The 27,385-nt window shown below is 40.1% G+C and overlaps 1 protein-coding gene across 1 annotated transcript in view; it reads left to right on the forward strand.

Annotated features, from left to right (window-relative positions):
* LOC120311874 (gamma-aminobutyric acid receptor subunit alpha-2-like) overlaps window positions 1-22,933 on the forward strand; it is a 61,975-nt gene extending 39,042 nt beyond the window's left edge. Inside the window, exons 2-3 of the mRNA XM_039351944.1 lie at window positions 6,630-6,832; window positions 20,576-22,933. Coding sequence (XP_039207878.1) covers window positions 6,630-6,832; window positions 20,576-20,887 — 515 coding nt within the window. The 3' untranslated portion in view covers window positions 20,888-22,933. The remainder of the gene's footprint in view (window positions 1-6,629; window positions 6,833-20,575) is intronic.
* The last annotated feature ends 4,452 nt before the right edge of the window (window positions 22,934-27,385 follow it).

Genomic DNA, 27,385 nt, shown 5'->3' on the forward strand with positions numbered 1-27,385 from the left:
AAAATTTTATCAAAGTTCATCCCCTTAGAAATCCCCTCAATTGCATGTCTAGGAATCCCCCAGATAGGTATTTTATAGTTTAACCTATAATAATACTTTTTCCAAACTCGAAATAAGGCACTCCTCAAAATATGTGATTTGAAAGCCCGGTCCACTTTCTTATTAAAAATTAAATATGCATGCCAACCATACATTAAATCCCACCCTTCAAGAACAAGAATATCCTTATTTGTTAAATTAAGCCAATCACTTATCCAAATTAAGGCGGCTGCATCATAGTATAATTTCAAGTTAGATGCTTTAAGTCCTCCTCTTTCTCGGGCATCTTGCAAAATCTTAAACTTAACCCTTGGTTTTTTCCCAACCCAAATGAATTTATTGATACCCTTCTGCCATTCCTCCAAATTTACATCTTTTTTTAAAATAGGTATCATCTGAAACAAGAAAAGAAACTTTGGTAGAACATTCATTTTTACAGCTGAAATTCTCCCCAACAATGACAATTACAGTTTTTTCCAGTCATTTAAATCCTTTTGCACTTTTGCCCATAGTAATTCATAATTATTTTTATACAATTTTCCATTTGAGGCAGTTAAATATACTCCCAGATATTTAATCTTTTTCACCATCTGAAAACCTGTGGCTTTAACCAAACTTTCCTTATCATTGGCTAACATATTCTTAGATAATATCTTAGTCTTATGGTTATTGACTTTAAAACCAGAAACTTTTCCATACTGTGTTATAAGTTCTAATAGACAATCAACCGTTCTAATCAGTTGTTCCAAAATCAAAACCAAATCATCCGCAAAAGCCCGTAATTTATACTCATTTTTTCTTATCTTTATGCCCTTGATTACCGTTGATTCTCGAATCTGGATCAACAAAATCTCCAATGTTAAAACAAATAACAATGGAGATAATTGACATCCTTGTCTTGTCCCTTTTTCAATATTAAAAGTCTCAGTCAATCCCCCATTAACAACAATTTGAGCAGATTGTTGCTGATATATAGCTTTAAGTGCATGTAAAAAATTATCCCCAAAATTCATTTTCTCTACCAGTGAGAATAAGAATTGCCAATCTAATTGATCAAAGGCTTTTTCAGCATCCAAAAATATAAAAGCCACAGGAATCTGGTTGTTCTTATCCAAATACTCAATTAAGTTAATAATTTGTCTAACATTATATTTCATGTATCATCCTGTTATGATCACTGTGAATCAAATCCTTCATAACCTGCATTAATCTATTTGCTAAAATTTTTGTAAAAATCTTGTAATCTACATTTAATAATGATAAAAAGAAAGAAGGAAGAAAAAAAAGAAAGAGGAACAAAATTCTTGCCTCTATATTTAAAACATGAACTTTTAACTTTGTTACAAAGTCAAACAAGAAAGACAGTCGCCATTTTGCCTTTCACTTTCCCTTTTGAAGAAAGGGAAAGTAAACAAAAAAAGGGAGGGGAAGATGCTTGCAGGAGTTAAAGTCACAATCAATCTTAAATCCACTTTCTCCTGGTCTGCTTCGTCTGCATTTGAATACTCACAAGCCTCCAAAAAAAGCAGATGTGGGAGCGGCGCCTTGCTTCATCCCAGAACTTCGGGACAAAGACGTCCTGGAGTGCGGAGTTGGCTCAGGCTCCGAGGGAGCTCTACCCTCCGATCCCCGAAATTATGGGGATCCAGGGGATCCAGGGGAGCTCTTCTCTTCCCTTTCTCCCAGGGAAGAGATTCAAGCCGCGGGACAGCTGATTGTCAAAGTCCCGCAGCTTTTACACAACCCAGGAATGGGCTGCTTTGTGAAAAGCAGCCATCGTAGCTGCTTGATCCACCGGAACATTAATGTTGTCTCTTAATGTTTGTTTCTTGAAGACAAATTATATCCATTTTTAATTTTTGTAATCGTGTAAAGATTTTTCTCCTTTTTGAAGGAGAATTTAGTCCATTTATATTCATTGACAAAATCCCATTCTCCTCCATCTCTTTCAATTATATCTAGGTCTTAATCCTCTAGTCAATCTTATCTGTGTCTGATCTCTTGGTCTTGCTCCTTCTTCTGTATATGTGTTTTTAATTTCTTTCTCCTCTCTTGGTTTGAATGCTTCTTCTACTGCCATTTCTTCCTGCTTCTTTGTTTCTTTCTTTATATCGGATTCAGGGTCACCTCTTTCCAAAAAATGCTCAATGGTTGTCGAAGAACCATTGCTTTAAGTGGTGTCGCCAGTCTATATCTTTTCGTATCTCAGTAAATTAAAATCCCTTCTGGAATCAGCCATCTGGAATTCACTCCTTTTTCAATTAATTTCCTAGTTAGAAACTGGTATTCTCTTCGGGATTCTCTTATTCTCCTAGGAATTTGTTTGAGAACTACAATTTCTTTTTCTTTGTATTTCAAAGGTTTGTCTCTTACTCTTCTCAAAATCTTGTCTCTTGTAGATCTTTTAAGATACCTAACATGTACTTCCCTAGGGACTTTATTTCTTCTAGCATAGTTTGAGTTGACTCGATAGATCTGGTCTAATTCTCCTTCCATTTGCTGTTTCCCCAGTTCCTAATGTGTCTGCCAATAATTCGGTTATTAAGCCTAGGAGATCCTCTTCTTTATCTTCCATTATATTTTGAAATCTTAAAAAGTATGAGGCTCTTTCCATCTCCATCCCAGCTATTGAGTCTTCTAGTTCTTCATTTATTTGGATCAACTTCTGATTTTCATCTTTTAAAACTTCTAGTTTCTGGTCAACCTCAGTTGATTTATCTTCTATTTTTTGAAATCTTTGTTAATTATCTGTAATCATCTGTTTAAAATTTTCAAATTGAGAATCCATATTGTTAATTTTTTTATTCATTTTATCAAAATCACTTTTCAACTCCTCATGGTTTCTCAATGTGACCACCATATGAGTAACAATTGCCTCTTGAATTGCTTGTAGGGTTGCTTGAGTGTCCTTTTAGAAGGTATTAGCATTTTCTTGTTGAAGTATTGTATCAATTGATCTCTGATAGACTGGACTTGCAGAAGCCAAAGAGGGAGAAGGAGATCCTTTTTTTTCCAACATTAGATAAGTTAGGAGCGCTCATCTTTATCTTTAAATCATACATTGTAATCCACTAAGTAAGTCAAAATTTATAATCCAATAGGCTCCTAACAAATAGGAGAGGTAAACAATAAAAATGGTAAATGGTAAAAAAAAAAAAAAAGAGCAAAGGGGAAAAAATAGGGGGGGGGAAATATTAAAATTTGTAATCCAAAGTATTCTGTTCGGAGGGATTTCTTGTTATTCATTCTTTCAAAACAGCTTGTAAAGATTCCAGGTCAAACTATATTTGAAATCCAGGGAAGTCCAATGAATTCAAACACAGTTTTTATTTATAATTGTAATCCATCCTGTAAGACAGGGCAATCCAAAAAGAATCTTTCTTTTCCATCCACAATCTCCAGGACACCAAAATGTTTAAATTATAAGATATGTCTGGGCATACAGCCAAGTTTTACTCCAATCAGAGCAACTCAGTAAAATAAAGACAAAAAGAAAAGCAAGACTGCATGTAGTTCTCAGTTTTGCCATTAGATGTCATTAGATGTCTATTCCCACCATACTTTGAAAAAGTTTAAGAAGTTAAAAACCCGATGGTTTCCAAACAAGAAATAAACAAAAAAAGATTTATAAAACCAAAAGTTTTCCAAGTTATCCTTCTTTTTTGCCTCAGTCATCTTCACAATATTGTTATAAGTCAGTTTTAATTTCCCAAAAACTTAACACCCCCCAAACACTTATAGTTCATGAGGGAGGGGTAAGGAAAAAATCCCCCCTCCCTGGAGCTTAGGGATGCTTTTAAATGCTGTTTCCCAGAACCGGTATTTTCACTTGTAGAGAGATAAGAAAAGTAGTCTCACCCAGATTGGTTGTTTTGCCTTCCATTTTAAAATTTGTTGTCTCCAATGATCAGCTGCTTCTGGCAGACTGCATGGGTGTGGTCAGCCTTTCTTCCTGCTGGTCCCGAGGGCTCCTTTGGATCAAGCGGGCCAGCTACCGCTGACCCGCGATCTGCAAAGTTTCACACTTTGGCCAGTCATCTCTATGGGGTGACTTTCGGTCCTATTGGACTCCCCAGCTGGTAGAAATCGGGCTTGGGGAAGGGAGATTCATTCTCCAGTGCCCATCTTGCAGTGATGTCACCAGAAACTCCTTACGATTCCTGTAAGGCTGGGAAAAGCCTTTTTTGATGAACTGAATACAATAATATTGAAATTTATCTGGCAAGGAAAAAAAGCTAGAATTAAAATGAAAATGCTACAAGAAGCGAAAGAAAGTGGATGATTTGGACTGCTGGACTGGAGGTTATACTACCAAACAACTATTTTAACATGGCTTAAAGAATGGATAATGCTTAGAGTCAAAAGATTATTATATCTAGAAGGGTATAACCTACAAATTGGTTGGCATGCCTTTCTGTGGTATGGGAAGAACAAAATACATAGATACTTTCAAAACCATTTTATAAGCAATGCACTTCTTTCAGAATGGTAAAAAATAAAAGAAAACATTTATATTAAGATACCTGAATGGCTTTCAACAATGGAAGCTTTTGCTTACCCAAATTTAATTAACTACGATAAAGTTGTGACTTATAAAGATATTTTGGATGATGAAGGAAAATTGAAAGACAGACAAAGCTTACAAGAGGTGATCTAGCATGGTGGCCATATCTGCAAATTCAAACGAGATATGAAAAAGATGGTAAAACAATGGGATTTTTTAAAGAACAGATAGAATTTGATCAGATACTGCTAAAAACAGATGAAAAGTTGATTAAGAAACTCTATAGATTTCTGTTAAACTTAAAGATGGAGGAAGAACAAGTAAAAGAAACAATGATAACATGGGCAAAGAACTTTGGATATAATATAGAATTAGAAGATTGGCAAAAGTTATGGGAAAGAAATATTAAATTAACTAAAGCAGTGGCATATAAAGAAAACTTATATAAAATGTTTTACAGATGGCATATGAGATCAGTGAGATTAGCAAAAATGTTTAAAAATACTTCAAACAACTGTTGGAAATGCAAACAAAGACCTGGTACTTATTATCATATCTGATGGACATGCCCTAAAGCAAAAAGATTTTGGGTTAAAATACATTTATGTTTGGAGAAAATGACTAAAAACTAATAGACTTTAAACCAGAATTAATTTTGTTAGGAATAATAGGAGCTAATTATGAGAAAGATTGCAGATATTTAATACTATATTTACTAACGGCAGCAAGAATTGTATTTGTCCAACATTGGAAAAATGAAAATTTATCAGCTGAAGAAGTACTAATTAAGAAAACTGTAGAGTTTGCAGAAATTGACAGATTGACTTTAAATATAAAAGAGAAAGAAGACTCAGTGTACTTTAGAACATGGGATAATTTGTATCAATGGCTAGAAAAATGAGTTAGAGAGAAAGGAATGTGATATGTAATATTGAATATATATTAGCAAGAAGAAGGCTATTGAATGATTAATTAACATATTGTTTATGATAATTAACTATTATCTATTATTGTTTGTTAAACACACGAACCCAGACATTATGCTGTTTGCTAAATATTGAGAATGTTATTTGGAAAAATCCCAACCCTGATCCTAACCCTAATCCAAATCCCAACCTCAACCCCGACCCCACCTTATTTCTAACCCTATAAAAACTAATAAATCTATACAAAAAAAGAGGTGAGGCTTTGATTGAGCAGTTGCAGCTGTCGTATTGACTTTTTGGGGTGCAGATTGCTTAAAATAATAAACCCCAAACATATTATTTCATAGATATCATTGAATATCTTATTTGTAATTTCTGTACTTTTTTGTCTTTTGAGTTCAATTCTCTATCAATGTCAAGACCCACTTCAATACTCATCCCAAGAAAGCAGAACTCATGGAAGCAAGCTCTTCCAAAAGGAACTTTTATTAGGAGAAGCTGATAGCAGGCATACTAGATAGGATCTGAGGGGCTCCCATACAGATCGATAGGTTAAAGTGTCCCCAAGCAAGCCCCACCCCATAGTTCATCCAGATGGTTCAAACCGGCTAATCCCCAGGTTTTACGTCCATTGTGGGAAAGGGGAGATAACATTGGGCCGGCTCTGGTCGTGGCAGCGATGTTTAGACAACTCTTCGCACCTTCTCTTGAGAACAGAGAGATAAGCCAGGTTCCAGAGGTTTTAATTCTTTCTTCCTCCCCCTTTGCTAGTTGACAGTTTAGGGAGAAGAAGTACAGAGAGAAATAGTGCAGGGAAGTGAAGTGTTACATTGTAGCAATAGAGAAAGAATGCAGGAAAGCAAAGTGTTACATTGTAGCAATAGAGGAAGCTAAGGCAATAAACCTGGGATCCTTTCCCCCTCCCCTCTAGGAGTATGGCAGAACCCAGAGAGAGAAGAGAATGGAATTTGGGAGAGAGAAAGAGAGCAAGGGAAGTATGAAATGTGAGAGAAGAGCAAGGGAAGTATGAAATCAGATAGTTATGGGTTCTGACAATCATATCCCTTCATTGTCTTTTGCTCTGGTGCTAAACTTTCCATGCATTTTGCATTACCTTGACCAGGTTCTTTCTTTTTCTTTCTTTTTTTCCTACCCTACAGGAGTAACAACAGTGCTAACAATGACAACGCTAAGCATCAGTGCTCGTAATTCCTTGCCCAAAGTAGCTTATGCCACAGCTATGGATTGGTTTATTGCGGTTTGTTATGCATTTGTGTTTTCTGCCTTGATAGAATTTGCCACTGTAAATTACTTCACAAAAAGAGGATGGGCGTGGGATGGAAAAAGCATAGTCAATGATAAGGTGAGTGATCAAAAACATGTTTAAGGTTTCTTCCAATTTGAACAAAAATCAATTTAGCAGCATCTCCGTTAATAGTTTTCCATTACTGAAAAATAAAGTCTTAAACCAATATGAAGATAGGGTATGTTAAAGCAAGAATGATTAGAAAAAGAAGTAGAGAGTTTGGGTCTGCACTTCAGCAGAAATTAAGCAGCTAATATGGAACTTTTCTTTACCTGCTTCATCTTGAAGAAACAAATATTATCCCAAGGCTGCCCATAAATTAAACCATTAGCACATTTATGCTTGTTTAATTTCCTTTGAAGTTTCCTTCAAAACCATCAACCACATTTCATTATCTTCAACAATTTTTGTAAGGAAAAACCAAAGATACCACTAAATGAAGAGCTATCATAGATTTATATAATCTTTTATGTAATTGTTCAGATTCTCATTTGACTAAAGCAAATGGTTTATTTAAAAAAAATGGTTTCCATTTTCAGAGATGTTTGATCTCTGTAGAGAAATTCTGTGTTTTAAGATGGATAAATAAAATCCCCCAAAGGCTTTAGCAGCAATAATAATAAAAAATATAGGTTTAACAAATCTTTTTATTTATCAGGAAGCATTTTTTTTTGATGAAACACAAAATAGAACATCTGGTTCTATTGATCCATCTAAATTAAAACATGTTTGTGATGTTTTCAGTTGAAAGTAGAACGAAAAAAGCCTATTTTGTTCTGGGATATGAACCAAAATAATGTTGTTCTGGGAGAAGAAGTTCTAGGGATGGATATGAATGGAAAAAAGCCAAAGATAATGTAAGGACCCACCCCACTTTGCATCTTAAGAAGACAGAACTCTTGGAATAATTCTTCCAACAGGAATCCTTTATTAAGAAGAAGTGGTTGCAGGCGTGCTAGACAGGACTTGGGGTCCAAGCCCTCCATTCAAGGTTTTAAGGGGTTCCCCAGTAGTCCCACCCAATCAACCCCCCTTCCAGTGATAGTTTCAGGTATCACAATTCCACCCCCTTTTTTCTTTCTTCCGTCTGGATGGAGACTTCAGATAACTACATGAAAGGCAAATACCCTTCTTTGTTATGGTGATGTTCTTTGGTGCTAACGCTTTGAGGTTACAATAAACACACATTCAGCATTCAGCTCCCTAGAAGTCTACTGAAGGACGTGAGGGCCATAAAGCCCCTTTGTTCTCCCCCTTCTCTCCCTCTTATGGCAGAATCCAGAGAAAGCAGAATTGGGAGTTTCTATATTTGATAATTAAAGATGAAATATAATTGGATTCTGACATCCGGCCCCTCTTAAAAATAAGAGAGATCCACCTGAAAGAAAACACAACAAGTATAAAATTTAGTCAGGCTTGTTAGGATACTCTGTGTGAAAATTCTTCAATAGCTTCAGGGCTCTGACATGACGTTTATGGACCCATTCGTTTTGTGAGGGAGGGAGGTGTTTCCAGGCAACTAGGTACTGAGTTGCTCCATGATATCTCCTAGAATCAAGGATTTCCTTTATTTCGAAGTGTTGTTCATCCTCCACCATGAGTGGAGGTGGTGGGGAGGGATTTTTGGCCGTAGAGGTGACTGATGCTCTCTTTTCAGCAAGCTGCAATGAAAAATTGGGTGTATTTGCCTGAGATTTTTGGGTAATTCTAATTCTACTGTTACTGGATTTATGATTCTTTTAATTGGAAAAGGGCCTATATATTTTGGTCCAAGTTTTTTACAGGGCTGTAGGGACTTTAGGTATTTTGTAGATAAGTACACCATCTCTCCTATAATGAATGGTGTAGGCTCAACCCTTTTTTTATCGGCTTGTGTTTTGTATGCCTGCCTAGCTTCATCTAGTGCTTTTCTGACTATTGGCCAGGTGTTTTGTAATTTTTCCATCCATTCTTTCAGCGAGGGGATCGTTGGTTCGTTTGGGGTTAATTCTGGCATGGGGTTTAAACTTTGACCGGTGGCTATTTGAAAAGGAGTGTAACCTGTGCTGGAGTGGACTGCATTATTGTAGGCAACTTCTGCAAAAGGTAGTAAGTCCGCCCACTCGGTCTGCTGGAAACTAAGAAAACATCTTAAATATTGCTTAAGTACGGAGTTCATTTTTTCAGCCCCCCCCATTTCCTTGAGGGTGGTGGCTAGATGTCAGTCCCTGAGTGGTTCCTAAGAGGGATAAAAATTCCTTCCAAAATGCAGATGTAAATTGCACCCCCCTGTCAGAGATGATGCGTTGGGGTGCCCCATGCAATCTGTAAATGTGTTGGATGAAAAGTTTTGCTAAGGCTTTTGCAGTGGGAATCTTTTGGCAAGGGATAAAATGCACCTGTTTGGAAAACAAGTCCGTGACCGTCCAGACCACATTATTCCCATTGCTTTCTGGCAATTCCACTATAAAATCCATGGCTATTTCTCTCCAGGGGGCTGAGAGTTCTCTTCATCAGGTCAATAGCTTTCTCTAGGATCCAGTCTGAGTACGGTGCCCAGCTTCCTCCCTCTTCACTTGCGTGCAGGGATTTCTCCATCTCCTGCTTCCATTCTGGTTGCTTGGTTCCCCGTCTCAGGGTCACCTTTCTTGATTCCTTTCCCCACTTTTCCAACGCCCATTGACCAGTGAGGCTTGTGGTCCCGTTTCTCCACCACTTCTTCTCCTGAGGAATCTGACCTCTCGGATCCCAACATCTGGCAAGGTTCCAATTTGGTCAGCGGCTCTCTTTCCAGGGAGTTTTCCCCCTTTCTTGCTCCATTGTCTGACATGGTAATTTTTTGCAAAATCCCCCGGCAAGGGTCTCCCTTCCAGGTGGATTAATTTTGCAAGTCCTGTCTAATGTAAGGACCACCCCACTTTGCATCTTAAGAAGACAGAACTCTTGGAATAATTCTTCCAACAGGAATCCTTTATTAAGAGAAAATGGTTGCAGGCATGCTAGACAGGACTTGGGTCCAAGCTCTCCAATTCAAGGTTTTAAGGGTTTCCCCAGTAGCCCCACCCAATCAACCCCCTCTTTCAGCGACAGTCTCAGGCATTACACTTCCACCCCCTTTTCATTACTGCCCGGCTGGATGGAGACTTCAGATAAACTACATGAAAGGCAAATCCCTTCTTTGTTATGGTAAGGTTCTTTGGTGCTAACGCTTTGAGGTTACAATAAACACACATTCAGCATTCAGCTCCTTAGAAGTATACTGAAGGAAGTGAGGGCCATAAAGCCCCTTTGTTCTCCCCCTTCTCTCCCTCTTATGGCAGAATCCAGAGAAAGCAGAATTGGGAGTTTCTATATTTGATAATTAAAGATGAAATATAATTGGATTCTGACAGATAAGGACTTTGGCATGTTATTCTAGAGCCAATGAGTCAGGGACAAAGGAAGATTGGAATAGTGCTGGTACAAAGACCATGCAGTGGAGAAAATAAAAGTGGTGTGATGCCCACCAGCCTTGCCCTGCTCACCCAATAAAATCCCTTTGGAATCCCTATTTAACCGAGCCCTTGAACAATCCAAAATTTCTGGTTTTTGTTTCTCCAGATGTATGACTGACTAAAACAAAATAATAATAGACTGGATTTCTAAGATCTCTAAAAGTCCACTTTAAATTATTTGGCATCTGCAGTTCTTTTTAAAAAGAATTTTCTTCTTTAAAAAAAACTCCTTTTTAGTACTAAAATAGCTAATGCTATTTTGGAAAAAAAAAGATTTTTGCTTCTCCAAATTCTATTATGTGTACAAGAAATTTGAGAAAATTAAAAAAGGTATTTACCAGTTACATAGCAATAAGAAAACAGAAGCATTCTTAATGCTAGTAAAACCATAAATGAGGTGGAGTTCATGTGAATATACTTTACTTTAAACTGTAATTCAAGTAAAACTATAGGATAATTGCGAGGAAAAGGATGAAAGAGAAGAGGAAAATTGAACCTCAGAATTTGGATTTTGTATCATTTACCTGCTAATTTATAGATATCAGAGCACTGATGCCCTTTTGGGGATGGGAAACTGTCACTAACCTGTGTTTTATAAACTATAAAATCAAAAGTAGAAAGGAAAGGACTAATTCTGAATTTTCATGAATCTGTGACATTAACTTTAGGGTTTTCCAATTTAGAATTATTCAGATAGCTGATGTCAGAATCCAATTATATTTCATCTTTAATCATCAAATATAGAAAACCCCAATTCTGCCTTCTCTGGATTCTGCCATAAGAGGGAGAGAAGGGGGAGAACAAAGGGGCTTTATGGCCCTCACTTCCTTCAGTATACCTCTAAGGATTTGAATGTGTTTATTGCAACCTCAAAGAGTTTGAATGTAAATAGCACCAAAGAACCTTACCATGACAAAGGGGCTACTTACCTTTCATGTAGTTTATCTGAAGTCTCCATCCAGACGGAAGAGAGGATCAAAGGGGTGAAATTGTGATGCCTGAAACTATCACTGGAAGGGGGGGTGATTGGGTGGGACTGCTGGGGAACCCCTTAAAACCTTGAATGGGAAAGCTTGGACCCCAAGTCCTGTCTAGCACGCCTGCAACCACTTCTTCTTAATAAAGGATTCTTGTTGGAAGAATTATTCCAAGAGTTCTGTCTTCTTAAGATGCAAAGTGGGGTGGGTCCTTACATTAGACAGGACTTGCAAAATTAATCCACCTGGAAGGGAGACCCTTGCCGGGGGATTTTGCAAAAAATTACCATGTCAGACAATGGAGCAAGAAAGGGGGAAAACTCCCTGGAAAGAGAGCTGCTGACCAAATTGGAACCTTGCCAGATGTTGGGATCCAAGAGGTCAGATTCCTCAGGAGAAGAAGTGGTGGAGACACGGGACCACAAGCCTCGCTGGTCAATGGGCGTTGGAAAGAAAAGTGAGTGGGGAAAGGAATCAAGAAAGGTGACCCTGAGACGGGGAACCAAGCAACCAGAATGGAAGCAGGAGATGGAGAAATCCCTGCACGCAAGTGAAGAGAGAGGAAGCTGGGCACCGTACTCAGACTGGATCCTAGAGAAAGCTATTGACCTGATGAAGAGAACTCTCAGATCCCTAGAAGAGGAGAATCCTGAGCCCTACGGCCGCCCCAGCTCCTGGAGCCGCAAAGGGAGAAACACCGAGGGGGACGTGGAACCTGCAACCCCGGGGACAGCTACTGATCCAGTAGCCCCCACCCCCTACCGGACCACAGATGGCAACCTGGACGGAAGACATTACCACCAACAACAGAGGCACCGATCCATTCCAAGACGTCCACCGTTGGAGGTGAAATTCAAAGGGGAGCCAACACGCTTGGGGTTTTTCCTAACCCAGGTCCTCAGCTACATGGAGGAATACGGGCAGGACATTCCCAGCGACAAAGCCCGCATCCGGATCGTGCAATCTGCCCTGGATGGACCGGCTGCAGATTGGGTGATGAACTTGCATGACTCCAATGCCCCAGAACTCAGTAACTTCAACCGTTTCATGTCCTCTCTGAGAAGACGATTTGAAGACCCCCTGGCTGATCGCAAAGCCCGTGAAAGGATAAAAACGATGAGGCAAGGAAAACGCCCAGTGGCTGAATATACACAAGAATTCTGGGCCATTGCCACCAAACTGAATTGGCCAGAAGACATCCTCCTTAGCCATTTCAAAGAAGGACTAAATTATGATCTATATGACGCTTGCCTGCCCCGAGGGGACCCATACCAACTTGAGGAATGGTACATCTTGGCAGAGGAAGCAGAGATCGACATATTGAAGAGACACCGCCAAGGAAAACAATGGAGCCGCCCCCCACCTGAGCTAACACACGAACCGGTGAAATCATCGGCTACAGCCAAGAAGCAAATGGGGTGTTTCAAGTGCAGAAGAGAAGGGCATCGAGCTGTAGAATGCCGCTCCAAAGCCCCCCAGCACAACCCAGACAGATCCCCAATCAACAAATCCGGAAAGTCTTCAGCTAAGCCAAAAGAAACGGCCATGAGAATGATGGAAATTGCAGAACCCCCCACCTCTGCTCACCAAGGGGAAAGAACTCCAGCCTACACCACAGGGACGGTGGATGCCTCAGATGACAGCTCGCAGGGCGAACCACTGGTAAGTGGATGCATCACACCCATCTTCAAAACAGTGACTATATTAATCCCCCCCATGCCCGAAGTTGTGAAGGTGAAAGCCTTAATAGACTCTGGCTGCACCCGCTGCCTCATTAGCCCAACACTAGTGGGGAATCTGGGCATCCCATCCAGGAGACTGGAACAACCAATCTCATTTGGCCAGTTAGATGGATCCATAGCAGGGGGGGTGCCAGCTACCCTAGCCACTCTACAAATACACCTCTCCCTGGGCAAACATGAAGAGGACATAACGTTTGTGGTGACCCCAGGTATGGAATGCCCAATGATTCTAGGGATGGAATGGTTGAAAAAATGGAACACCTGGGTAAATTGGAGGACGACAGAAATCAAATTCCCGAAGGGGGACCCTATGGACTTAAAACTCCAAGGGAGGCTACCAGAATCAAGAATAGAAAAAGCATCCATAGGAGAGGAAAAAAGATTAACAGAAATACCAGAGGAATATAGAGACCTTGCTGACGTCTTCAGTGAGGAGAGGGCGAATGAGCTGCCCCCCCACCGACCCACCGACTGTGCCATTGAATTCAAACCTGGGGCAAAACTCCCGAAGCCCAGATTATACTCCATGAGCCCAAAGGTGAAGGAGGAAATGGAAAGATTTATAAAAAAAAACCTAGAGAGAGGTTTCATTGAGCCAGCCAAGCCTAAAGTGGCTGCCCCGGTCCTTTTTAGAGAGAAGAAGGATGGCTCCTTATGTTTATGCGTGGATTATAGGGCCCTGAATACAATCAGTGAAAGCAACCTATACCCTCTGCCCCTCATGAAAGACATGCTGTCACACCTCTCGAAAGGGAAAAATTTTTCTAAACTAGACCTAAGGGAAGCTTACTATCGCGTGAGAATTAAGGAAGGCGACGAATGGAAGACCGCATTTAACTGCCCCATGGGGTGCTATCAATTCAAAGTCTTGCCATTTGGATTACAAGGGGGCCCTGCAGTCTTTATGCAATTAATCAATGACGTTCTAAGGGAGCACCTGTTTAAGGGGTCCTTGTTTACTTGGACGACATTCTTATCTTTACTGAAACAAAAGAGGAACACGTCAACCTTGTCAGAGCGGTTTTAAAGAAGCTGCGAGCCGTCCACTTATATGCCAAACTCTCAAAATGCGAATTCCACCAGGAAAGGATAGACTACCTAGATTATCGCATATCCCCCCCAGGGCATTGAAATGGACCCTTAGAAGGTCAAAGCAGTATTAGATTGGGCGCCACCCCGCACAAGAAAGCAACTACAAAGTTTCCTGGGCTTTGCAAACTTTTACCGCCAATTCATCCCCTCATTTGCCCAGATAGCCTTGCCCCTCACTAACTTACTAAAAACGAAGGGAGCATCCTCAGTAAAACCTAGCCAGCTACTAACATGGACAATGGAGTGCCAAGCAGCGTTTGAGAGACTAAAGAGACTTTTTTCTGCCGAACCAATACTAAGGCACCCAGACATGGACAAGCCCTTCGTAATACAGGCAGATGCAAGTGATGTGGCAGTGGGGGCTGTGCTATTACCAGAAAATGATGATGCAGTATTGCAACCCTGTGCATATACATCCAAGAAACCCACGGAAACAGAACAGCGCTGGCCCGTATGGGAGAAGGAGGCTTATGGGATACGTTGGGCATTACTCACGTGGCGACAGTTCCTGGAAGGCAACAAAATCCCCTTCCAGGTGTGGACTGATCACAAAAATTTAGAAGCCCTGAAAAATTCCAGGAAACTCAATCCCAAACAAGCCCGCTGGTCCCAGCATTTTCACCAATTCCAATTTAAGCTCAAACATTTACCAGGAAGAAAGAACTTCCTGGCAGATGCACTATCTCGCATGCCCCAATATAACAGTGCACGAACCACAGACTCTAGACCAATAATGGCAGAGTCACAACTGGCAGCGCCAGTAACCACAAGAACCCAAGCCAAAATAAAACCACAACTGGACAGCCAAACTGGGATTGAATTCAGAAAAAGTTTGGGAACAGATGAATGGTTCCAGAAAAACAAAAATGTGTGCACAATGAGAGACGGGTTGCCTTGGTTAGGGGAAAAGTTATATATACCAACAACTCAAAGAGTAACTTTCATGCACCTTTGCCATGACACAAAATCAGCAGGGCATTTTAGATTTGTAAAAACTTTACATTTAATTAAACGGCAATTTTGGTGGCCATCCATGAAAAAGGACATTGAAAGTTATATAGCCAGTTATCCAAAATTTGCCACGGCAAAGAGGTTGCAAGGGAAATTGCCAGGACTATTGCAAACAGTGGCAAGTCCCTCAGCCCCCTGGAGAGAAATAGCCATGGATTTTATAGTGGAATTGCCAGAAAGCAATGGGAATACTGTGGTCTGGACGGTCACGGACTTGTTTTCCAAACAGGTGCACTTGATCCCTTGCCAAAAGATTCCCACTGCAAAAGCCTTAGCAAAACTTTTCATCCAACACATTTACAGATTGCAGGGGGCACCCCAACGCATCATCTCTGACCGGGGGGTGCAATTTACGTCTGCATTTTGGAAGGAATTTTTATCCCTCTTAGGAACCACTCAGGGACTGACATCTAGCCACCACCCTCAAGGAAATGGGGGGGGCTGAAAAAATGAACTCCGTACTTAAGCAATATTTAAGATGTTTTCTTAGTTTCCAGCAGACCGAGTGGGCAGACTTACTCCCTTTTGCAGAAGTTGCCTACAATAATGCAGTCCACTCCAGCACAGGTTACACTCCTTTTCAAATAGCCACCAGTCAAAGTTTCAACCCCATGCCAGAATTAACCCCAAACGACCCAACGATCCCTTCGCTGAAAGAATGGATGGAGAAACTACAAAACACCTGGCCAATAGTCAGAAAAGCACTAGATGAAGCTAGGCAGGCATACAAAACACAATCCGATAAAAAAAGGGTTGAGCCTACACCATTCATTATAGGAGAAATGGTGTACTTATCTACAAAATAACTAAAGTCCCTACAGCCCTGTAAAAAACTTGGACCAAAATATATAGGACCTTTTCCAATTAAAAGAATCATAAATCCAGTAACAGTAGAATTAGAATTACCCAAAAATCTCAGGCAAATACACCCAATTTTTCATTGCAGCTTGCTGAAAAGAGAGCATCAGTCACTCTACGGCCAAAAATCCCCCCCCCACCACCACCTCCAGTCATGGTGGAGGGTGAACAACACTTCGAAATAAAAGAAATCCTTGATTCTAGGAGATATCATGGGGCAACTCAGTACCTAGTTGCCTGGAAACACCTACCTCCCTCACAAAATGAGTGGGTCCATAAACGTCATGTCAGAGCCCTGAAGCTATTGAAGAAGTTTCACACAGAGTATCCTAACAAGCCTGACTAAGTTTTATACCTGTTTTGTTTTCTTTCAGGTGGATCTCTCTTATTTTTAAGAGGTGCCGGATGTCAGAATCCAATTATATTTCATCTTTAATCATCAAATATAGAAAACCCCAATTCTGCCTTCTCTGGATTCTGCCATAAGAGGGAGAGAAGGGGGAGAACAAAGGGGCTTTATGGCCCTCACTTCCTTCAGTATACCTCTAAGGATTTGAATGTGTTTATTGCAACCTCAAAGGGTTTGAATATAAATAGCACCAAAGAACCTTACTATGACAAAAGGGGCTATTTACCTTTCATGTAGTTTATCTGAAGTCTCCATCCAGACGGAAGAGAGGATCAAAGGGGTGAAATTGTGATGCCTGAAACTATCACTGGAAGGGGGGGGTGATTGGGTGGGACTCTTGGGGAACTCCTTAAAACCTTGAATGGGAGAGCTTGGACCCCAAGTCCTGTCTAGCATGCCTGCAACCACTTCTTCTTAATAAAGGATTCCTGTTGGAAGAATTATTCCAAGAGTTCTGTCTTCTTAAGATGCAAAGTGGGGTGGGTCCTTACAGATAGCTCAATTCCAGTTTAGTTGATGGTTCTTCCATTCTTCCTCACCACCAATTGTTTCAAGGTCTTTTAGTAGAAGAGCTCCAGAAAGTTACAAGCAACAAGAACAGATGAAATTTATTCTGCCATTCTTCCAAAAGAGCTTTGACTAGCCTTGGAAAACTAAGCAGGTTCAGACCTAGTTAGCAATTGAGAGACAACCACAAAATTCTAGAGCTGACTCAAGTTGCAAAAAACATCCTGAAAGAAAGCAATTCCAACCATTTCCATATTGTGCTGTTCTTATAGTGAAGAACAAAGGGAAAAAAAGAAAAAGAAAGAAAGAAAGAAAGAAAGAAAGAAAGAAAGAAAGAAAGAAAGAAAGAAAGAAAGAAAGAAAGAAAGAAAGGTATTTCTCATCATTGCAGGTGCTAGTTACCATGCAGATCTTCTAACTTACTCCTTTTCTTGAAGTATAGCAACAAATAATATATCTATGCAGAATGAAATTGTTGTGTCCTGGGCCTGAATTGTTGTAGCAGGCCCAGAATTGTTGCAAATGGGCCCGGGCATTCTAAAACCTGCCCAGGACCAGATAGAGCGGCGTCAGCCTTGTGCGCATGCGCAGGGCACGAAGAAAGAAGAACTCTTTATTGGTTCACTCTGTCCGGGGTTCAAGCCCTATAAAAGGCCTGTGTGCCTTTTGCTTCTTTGCTTGGAATTGGAGTATGAGAATAAAGCATTGTTTTTTGTCATCATGAGTCTTCATAATTCGCCCGCGAATGGAGAACACAACACCGGCGATGAAGGTGGGATCCTTGCAAGCTGAAGAAAAAGATTTAAAGTCTTACCAGGAAGTCCTGAAGAGGGGAAGTCGGCGCCTGAATCAGCGTCCCAGCCTGCCAGTATAGCATCGCTGGAGGGTGAGCTCGGCTAAAAGACCCTTTCCCCGAACAGCAGCTTGTAGAGGAAAGCGAGTAGTGAAGATCGTAAACTTTACGATGTCGAAGATTGGCCGCTTGACTGATTTCGATGTCTCCCACCCAGAGAGATGGAATTCCTACGTAGCATAGGTGGAGAATTACTTCAGAGTAAATCAGATTAGAGAAGACGGCCTGAAGGCAGCAACTCTTCTGTGTGCCTGTGGACAAGAAGCTTTTGACATCGCAGAAAATCTGGTGGTCCCTGCACCTCTGGAGTCAGTAGCATATGCTGATTTAAAGAAAATGTTGAAGGAACACTTCCAGCCAAAGTTATCCGTCATTGCTTGGAGGCACACGTTCGAGCAGAGAGACCAGAGGCCGGGTGAATCTGCTGCAGACTTTATTGTGGCCTTAAGGCAAGCAGCCAGGCCTTGTGAGTTCAAGGATCTGGAAGAGAGGCTGCGAGATCACTTTGTCTGTGGCTTAAGGAGCAGAGGCTTACAAGATTTTTGCAAAAGAAGATTTCTCCTTCCAAGATGCGTTGCGAGAGGTGGCAGATGAGGAAGCAGCAGACAGGGCTGTGAAGGCCTTACGCCTCTCCAGGAATCCTCCAGAAACAGCTACCGTCCATCAAGAGGACGCTCGAGAAGGATCAGAAGTGGATCCTGAAGAGGAAGTCGACAGACTTCACCAGCCAGCTGAGAGGAGGCAGAAGGGACGTCCGGTCAAGGCCCCAGCATCTCTTCAATGCTTTGGGTGCAGAGGACGCCATAAGCGAACTGAGAATGGTGTGCACCACCAAAGATGCCCTCAAGAAACTGACTTACAGTAACTGGCATCACAGGTTAGCTGATTTTCTTCTTGCACACCACACCACACCTTGCTCGACCACAGGGAAAAGCCCAGCTGAACTCCGCTGGGGTTGCAGACTCATTACTAAATTGGACAGGTTGCACCCAGACTGGGTGGCTTCACAGGTGTCACATCCGCGGGCACCAAGGAGACTTCAGTTGGGTGATCTGGTCTGGGCTAGGAACTATGCTCCTGGTCATCTGTGGGTTCCTGCTGTCATCTGTAAGATCTCTGGACCTCTATCATACGAAGTGACCTTGGGAGATGGCCGCGTCCTGCAGCGTCACATCGATCAACTGCGTTAGCAGTTGTCCCCTGTGGATTCCACCCCTGCGTCTGCTCTCTGGGGGGAGGGGGCCAAGGAATTAAGTCGCACTTCAGGTCAACCTCCTGAGACACAATCTCACACTTCAGGTCCACCTCCTGAGACACAATCTCACACTTCAGGTACACCTTATGAGATACAACCTCACTGTTCCTGGGATGTACCGCAGGGCGCTAGGGACTTCCCAGGGGAGGTGCAAGGACATTCTCAGAGTTCAGCTATTGTGCCGAACAGGGAGCTCCAAACAGGAGCTATTGCCTATCCACAAGAGCTCCAAACAGCTATGTTCAGCTATTGCCTATCCACAAGAGCTCCAAACAGGAATTTATCTGAGACAGGGTCTGCTAATGAGGCGACTCCTGACGCTGGCACCTCGGCCACTGGGGACTGGGAGTATTGGGGCACACCTGCAATGCAGGTCACGTCCGAGACTGGTTGTGGGCTCAAGGGACTAAGTTCCCTGGAGCCATACAGAGTAGTTGGGGAATCCTCAGCCAACTCAGAGGGTTGGGGAATTTCAGCTGCTCTCACAGAACCTGGGGAGAGCTCTGGCAATTCTGCCGGCACGTCTCACCAGGGGTCACCTGCAAAACTTGTGCATAAAAGTCCTGGTCTAGCGAGCCCAAAAGACGGGCCAGTAGGCCAGGCACCCTTAAGAACAAGTCCTGGTCTGCCTAGCTGGGCAGGTGAGCTGACAGGCCAGGCACCCTCCCTAACCTTGCATAGGTCACAATGGGCTAAGGCCCTTCCTAAGCATCTAGGCGAATATGTGAGGTCAGTACAAGGGACCTTACATGTCTAGGTTGAGGAGATGGGACCTTTGTGGGGTAAAAGATAGACACGTGAAGTCCACATTAGAGAGTGGTTTGGTTGGCTAACTATGTTAGTAAAAGAAGGGTGTCTGCATGTGAGCAGACTATAATTTTATTTTGATTTATTTTATTATGATTGTAAAGAAGTGGAATTGTGTGTGTTCTATCCAGGGGGGAGGAGTGTTGTGTCCCGGGCCTGATGAGGAAACTCAGCAGGCCCAGAATTGTTACAAATGGTCCCTGGCATTCTAAAAGCTGCCTGGGACCAGACAGAGTGGCGCCAGCCTTGCGTGCATGCGCAAGGCGCAAAGAAAGAAGAACTCTTATTGGTTTACTCTGTCTGGGGTTCAAGCCCTATAAAAAGCCTGCGTGCCGTTTGCTTCTTTGCTTGGAGTTGGAGTATGAGAATAAAGCATTGTTGTTTGTCATCATGAGTCTTCATCATTCACCCGCGAACGGAGAACACAACATAAATAATACAAATCTATGATATTTTCTCCATCTCTAGATACTGCAGAATAATTTGTTTTACAAAATAATAATTACAAATATTCTGCCTACTTGCATAAGAGTTGGTTCACTTTGAAGCATAGGTACCTAGAGAAGCTTCCAATTTGGTCAGCATGAAAGCAGCATTGTTCCATCACAGTGAAGGAAATGAATCATGTCACCATTGAAGAGTCACACATAGAGTACACATGGCCTTAGCCAAAAGTCCATGAAACTTTCTATAATGGCAGTACCATAGTCAGTGAGGTCAATCTGAAGCACAATTATTGTGAATTGAATGAAATAGATTTGTCTGTTGGTGCAGAAAAAATTGAAGATATTTAATAATAATATTATTTTTTAACAGAAAAAAGAAAAAGCCTCAGTCATTAAGAAAAACAATGCCTACGCAGTGGCCGTTGCCAATTATGGACCAAACATCACCAAGGACTCTGTTCTCCCAACCATCTCCAAGAGTGCCACTACCATTTCAGAATCCCACAAAGCCAAACAAGAAACCAAACCACAAGAAGCAAAGAAAACATTTAACAGTGTTAGCAAAATTGATAGAATGTCCAGAATAGTATTTCCAGTTTTATTTGGCACATTCAACTTGGTGTACTGGGCCACATATCTAAACAGGGAACCTGTTTTGCATGGGTTTGCACCATCACACTAAAACCTTAACTTTATGCTGAGGGTATCTAACATCATTATGATCAAGTTGTTTTCCTATGTACACTACGACTAATAACTGCTAACCAGTGAACTAATATGTACAGGATGTATATAGGTATCATGTTTGTTTATCTCCAAAGGAGGTGCACAGAGCTTTAGTCATGGGATCTGTAAGCAGATGGCACCCATGGCAAATATATTCTGCTCTCCTATTTATGTGACTTCTCCTAAATTTGGATTTAAATATGCTGAATTATATCCATACAAACCACATATAGTCCTACATAACTATTTAGTAACACTATTTTTTTAATTTAAAGTTTAAGATATTTTTCTATGAAACAACTGATTCTACTTTAATGCAAAGAAGCTACCATTTAAAAAGAGAATGATTTTTTTAAAAAAAGAGTAATCTTAATAATTTCTTACAGTATCAGTGCCCATGTAAATATTATAGATGTGTGGTGATCATAAGTACTCTCCTGTTAGCAATCATTAAGAATGCAAGTTGTGCATAAAAGCATCAGAATGTCAGAGATAATAATTTCTTTTAATCAAGTTTTAAAGTTGCTGTGGACTTATCCTGTGATGTGGTCAGTGGTCTGTTGATAAGCAAAAGGATTGCACTTGGAGATTACTTCCAACAATACAAGGAAATAATTGAATCTATACCCATTATAGAAGATGTTGACAACATACAGAGAAAACATCTATGAGACCCAAAACTAAACTACTAAGCATATGTTGTTGATTTCTAGTTATATTAATTCAATCGTTTGTTTTACTTATTTGCCCTCTTCTGTCTCCAGTGCAAAACTGTGCAGAAGTTCAAAGAGAAACAATATTGATTAATAAGACAACCTCCATATATTCAAGTCACTGTAAATGTTTTTGTAGATTGCTTCATGCGAGCACCTTTTTGTGGCCCTTTTGGTTCTGAAATGTATATTTTATTACAGACAAGAGATATTTTTATGCCAACTGGGACAACAAATTTGGAAGCCTATGTTTTAAACCAGCAGAGGCTTAAACAGGATAGAATTTAACCAGAAAATTTAAGGAAGACTCATTTCTTCTCAGAGAGATATACTTCCTATTAGAAATAGAAAAGGCTATTGAAAATAGAACAACAATATATGCAGATAGCTTCAGACATACTGCTGAACTGCATGGATGTTTTTGAACATTAACATGAAGATTTATTGTTACTTGGAAAAAGATTCCTTGTCTGATGAATTTAATGATTTGACATCCAAACAGAATTTCTCTCTTCCTGTCCTGTCCTGTCCTGCCCTGCCCATTCTTGTCCTGCAGAATTACTTTTTCTCTCCTTTCCTTTCATTCAATTTTTTGTTCCCTTCATTCCATTTCTATCCCTTCATTTTTTCTTTTTTTTAAATAAAATTTTATTGATTTTCTTTTACATACACATGTTAATTTTTTAACCAACCAGCAGTCTGGGCTCAGCTATGCTAATACATATTCAATTCCTAATCCTTCATTCTTTCCTCTAGCCAACAATAAAATAAGTCCCAATTTTGGTAGTAATCTATGTCTATCTTTCAATCTCATAGTTAATCTGTCCATCTCTGCTCATTCCAATATTTTTCTGATTATTTCTTCCTCTGATGGTTCTTCCAATATTGCGCAAAGATTATTCTTGCTGCTGTGGTGACGTGTAAAATCAAATATAGACTTTGCTTATTAATCTTTTCAGGCATTACACCTAGTAAGAAAAGTTCAGGTTTAAAATAAACATGCTTGTAACTTGTATGTTTCGCCTTTTATCTTCAGTCCTTTAATTTCTGCATCTTGTCTAATCCTTCTATTTAGAACTTCCAAAGTGGGGATAATGGACATCCTTGCCTTGTGTCTTTTCGTATCTCAAAGCTCTCAGTACAGTCTCCATTCACAATCATTTTGCTGTTTGGTTGCCATATATTGCTTTTATCATATTTGTAAAGTTCTTTCCAAAGTCCATTATTTGTAGTTGTTGAGTCATAAATTGCCAAGAAATGTTGTCAAATGCCTTTTGGGCACCTAAAAATATTAATGCTAATTGTTTCCCTGTTCATAGTTCATAGTATTCTAATACATCCATTATCACTCTTAAATTGTTTTTAATTTGTCTGTTTGGTAAAAAGCCATTTTAATCTGGATGTATGAATTCAACTAAGTATTTTTTCAGTCTCTCTGCCATTATTGAAGTAAAAATCTTGTAATCCACGTTAAGTAATGAAATCAGTCTATAATTCTTAATATAAGTCAAATCTGTGTCTTCTTTTGGTATTAAAGTAATATTTGCTTCTATCCATGTACTGTATTTGGAAGCTTAGCCTCCATTAAAAACATCTTTCAGCGGTTCACTTAATACGTCTTGTAAATTTTTATAGAGCTCCGCCAGAAGCCCATCTGGGCCAGGTGTTTTCCCATTTTTTTGTCATTTTATAGCCTCTGATATCTCCATCATTGTAATCCTTTCTTCTAACATACCGTATATGCCGGCGTATTAGGCGACCCGGCGTATAAGACGACCCCCGTCTTTATAGCCGGGCCGCATTCCTAGAACGTCGTCTTATACGCCGGAAACTACCAGTATTTCCAGCGTATAAGACGACTCAGCGTATAAGACGACCCCCGTCTTTGGCGCCGATTTCAGTGCTCGCGGAAGTCTTATACGCTGGCATTTACGGTAGTTTTAAATGCCTCTGGAATTTTTGGAAGTTTACTTTCTTCTAGATATTGAGCCCTTCTCTCTCTTGAAATCTGTTCTTTATTATACAATTTCCTATAGTATTCCTTAATTATCTTTTTTATTTCTTCATTTTTTAATTGTAGACAACCTTTTCCATCTACTAAGTTGTGTATTATTTTCTTCTTCTGTTTTTTAAGTTAACCATCTTCCTGGTTTATTAGCATTTTCAAAAAACATTATCTCTTTATCTGATCTGCCAGTTTTTCTGAGTCCAACAGATTTAATTTGTGTTTTATTATTTCCATTTCTCTTTTCAAGGTCTTTTTTTGTAGGGTTTTTTGTAGTTCTGCTTCTAACTTTCCAAATTTTGCTTTTTGTAGTAGATATTGCTGTCTTCTCTGTTTATTTTTCTTTGCCATATATGGTATAGCTATGCCTCTGAAGTACGCTTTGGCTGCATCCCATAGGTTTTGTAATGATGTATCTTCTTTTTTGTTTTCTTTAAAGAAGAACTCCATTTCTTTTTTCGCTAATTCTATAAATTCTTTTTCTTTTAGTACTGATTGGTTTAAAGTCCATCTTGGGTTTTTTTGTATTCCTTTCCATGTCACTTTTAAAGGATTTTGGTTCGCCCGTGTACCTATTTCTATCTCAATTTCCTGTATATCCATCCTCAATTCAGATGTCATCCAAATCATATCAATTCTTGACCAGGATTTGTGGCTATTTGAATAAAAAGTATATTGTAGATTTTGTGGATTAATTTTACTCCAGGTATCTTGTATTCCAATTTCCTCTGCCATATCAAAAAAATGTCTTAGGTAATCTTCTTGTGGATTTTCCTGTTTTATTGCTTTTGTAATCCATTGTTCTATCTACTATTGCATTGAAATCCCCTATTAAACAAATATTTTGGTGTTCCATTTCTATTAGTTTCCTATCTAGGCTTTGATAAAATTCTTCTTGATTGTTATTTGGAGTGTAGATTGCCACTAACAATGTTTGTTTTTGATATAGATATATTTCAACCATCACAATTCTTTCATCTTCATCTGAGTACACTAATTTAGAATCTATTGTCTCTTTAACATATACAGCAACTCCTCTTTTTTGTTGTTGTGCTGATGTATAATAAAGCTTCCCAATTTTTGAGTGTTCCAATAGTTTATGATGTTGTTTTTTATGTAAGTCTCTTGCAAGCAAATTATATCTATATTCAATTTCTGAAGTTTCCTAAAGATTTTATTTCTTTTGATGGAGAGTTTAGTTCATTTACATTTAGCGAAAAAAATTCATTTTCTTTCTCCATTTCCATTTCCATTATTTATATTTAGGTCTAGTTGATTTTGTAATCCTTTGTTCTCTGGCAATTTCTTCACCTTCACCCTCTTGTTCATATTTCTCCTTCTGTTGTTCTGCTTGTACAGTCGCTCCTTGGGCCGTCTCTCCTGTTTGCTTCTCCCCTTGTTGTTGGTGCAGTCCTTCATCCAGAGTTGCTCTGTTCCTTATTTCGAAGTCCTCTGCTTTCCAAATTGAATCCAGTCGATATCTTATGTTGTTCCAGTTTATTAGAATGCTTTCCGGCATTAGCCATCTGAAATTTATGCCTTTGGCAATCAACTTTGTAGTTAAAAAATGGTAGTGTCTCCGAGTATCCCTTACTCTCTTGGGTATCTGCTTTAGGAGCATAATTTCTTTATTTTTGTATTGTAATGGTTCCTCTCTCACTTTTCTCAGTACTTCATCTCTTGTGGTTTTCTTTATAAACCTTACATGTACTTCTCTTGGTAGTCTATTTTTTCTTGCATAGCTCAAATTCATGTGAAATATTTCATCAATCTCGTTTTGCATTTCTGCTCTATCTGCGTTTAGGGCCTCCGCCAACAGCTCAATGATCACAATCGCTATGTTTTCTTTTCTATCCTCAGGAATATTTTGGAATCTTAAATAGTGTTCTGCTTTTCCCATTTCCACCATTGCCATTGCCCGTTCTAGCTCTTGATTTGCTTGTTCTAATTCTTCATTTTTTTGGAATAACATTTCCACCTTTTTATCGATGTCCTCAGTTTTGTTTTCCATTTCCTGGATTTTCTGTTCATTTTTGATGATCTTTTGGTTTTGGACTTCAATTGTGCCTTTATATCCAGAATTTCTTCACTTACTTTCTCCAGTTTTCTTTGTGTCTCTTCATGATTTTTCTGTGTTACTTCCTGACTTTTTTGCATCATCTCTTGAATCAGTTTTAATGAGGCCTGCAGTTCATCTTGAGCAGTGCTTGCTTTCTCACATTGCAACATTGTCCCAACAGATTTCTGAGTGGTTGGACTAGATTGTCCCACAGAGGGCTCAGAAGAGGTTTTATTTGCAAGTCTGGTAATATTTGATGTACTCATTTTGTGGCTCACAGTCTTAGACCAATATCCAGAGTATAAACAGGAACCAGCTGTTGTAAGGCAAGTCCACCTCCTCCAGTCACATCCTGAATTTAGAACATTCTTTTTCTCCAGCTAGTGTCTGTTTAGTCTTAGCCAGCATCAACAAATGTAACTGTAAACAGTGTTTTCATTTACAATCTCAGACCAAGACACTCTATTGTTCACAAGTATCTGTCAAGGTCATTTGCAATAAGAACACTTTTTTCTTTTTTTTCCCCCCTTTTCTTGATACTGTCGTTTGTTTGTTCGGCTTATTTATCACTCTCCGATATTTTTAACCACTTTCCCCTTATGATTACTCGCCGCTTTTAAGTTAGTCTTTTTGTGGGTCTTTACTCTTTACTCTTTTAGCTTCTCCCCATCAGAGTCTCAAAGTTTTTAATCCTCAAGGAGAAGGAAAAGACTTCAGCTCACCCAGACTTGGCTCGTTGTTGAAGATCAGCTGTTTTGCGGCGCTTCCCTTCCGGCTGGAGTGACTTGGCTGCCTCGGCTCTCCCGGCAGCCTTTCTTCCACCCTTTAGAAGGGGTTCTCCAGTTTGCTCAGATCGGTCGCCACCAGATTCAAGCTCCTGAAGTGTCCCTCTTTCTTTGATGCCCCTCTGGGTCAACTTTCCGCCCCTTTCAGGGGCGCTGGGTGAAGCAAAACCAGACTGAGAAACTGCAACTTCCATCTGTCCCATCCTCAAACCAAACCAGAAGTCCCCCCCTTTCATTTTTTTTCTTATTGCTTCAAGGAGAGAGGAATATGCATGTGTATGTGTGTATGTCTGTATTATATTGTACAGATTCTCCCACTAACTCCTTGCCAGCCACAAAATTTTGAATTTATAGTGTTCACACTATATATATATATAGTGTACGTGTATATGCATATGCATATACATATACATATATGTACATAAAATCCTCGAACTCTGGGATGAATATAAACCAGCCGTAAAAACAACAAAACAACTACTTACAAATCTAAAGCAACTTTAGCTTTCGCTGGTCCACTGCCAGCGTCATCAGAGTTAGTGTTGGGGGTGGGGAGTTTTCCTATAAACCCTGCTGACTCAGTATCCTGCCCATTGATCATGTGATAGGGCTGTCCATCCTAATCAGCTGTAATTGCCTCAATTGTCCTGCCTTCCCTCACTTGGCTTCCATTTTTACAACTTTCTTTCCTCCCGTTGTTTCTTTCTTTGTCCTTCCCACTCTTGTCAATTCTGCCTTTCCTTGCCTTCTCCCCCCTCCTGGCCTGTCCATCTGTCCTGCCCGTCCTTCTTGCCCCTGGTCATCTGATGTTATCCCCACTGGTCTATTCTCCAATGCCCCCCCTCCATGGTCACTGTGGGCTGCACATCTGGATCTGGCATTATAGGTGCCC

This window comes from Crotalus tigris, unplaced genomic scaffold, assembly GCF_016545835.1.
Source record: "Crotalus tigris isolate CLP2741 ecotype Arizona unplaced genomic scaffold, ASM1654583v1 scf7180000018371.15429387391:27106975, whole genome shotgun sequence".
Taxonomy (NCBI): Eukaryota; Metazoa; Chordata; class Lepidosauria; order Squamata; family Viperidae; genus Crotalus; species Crotalus tigris.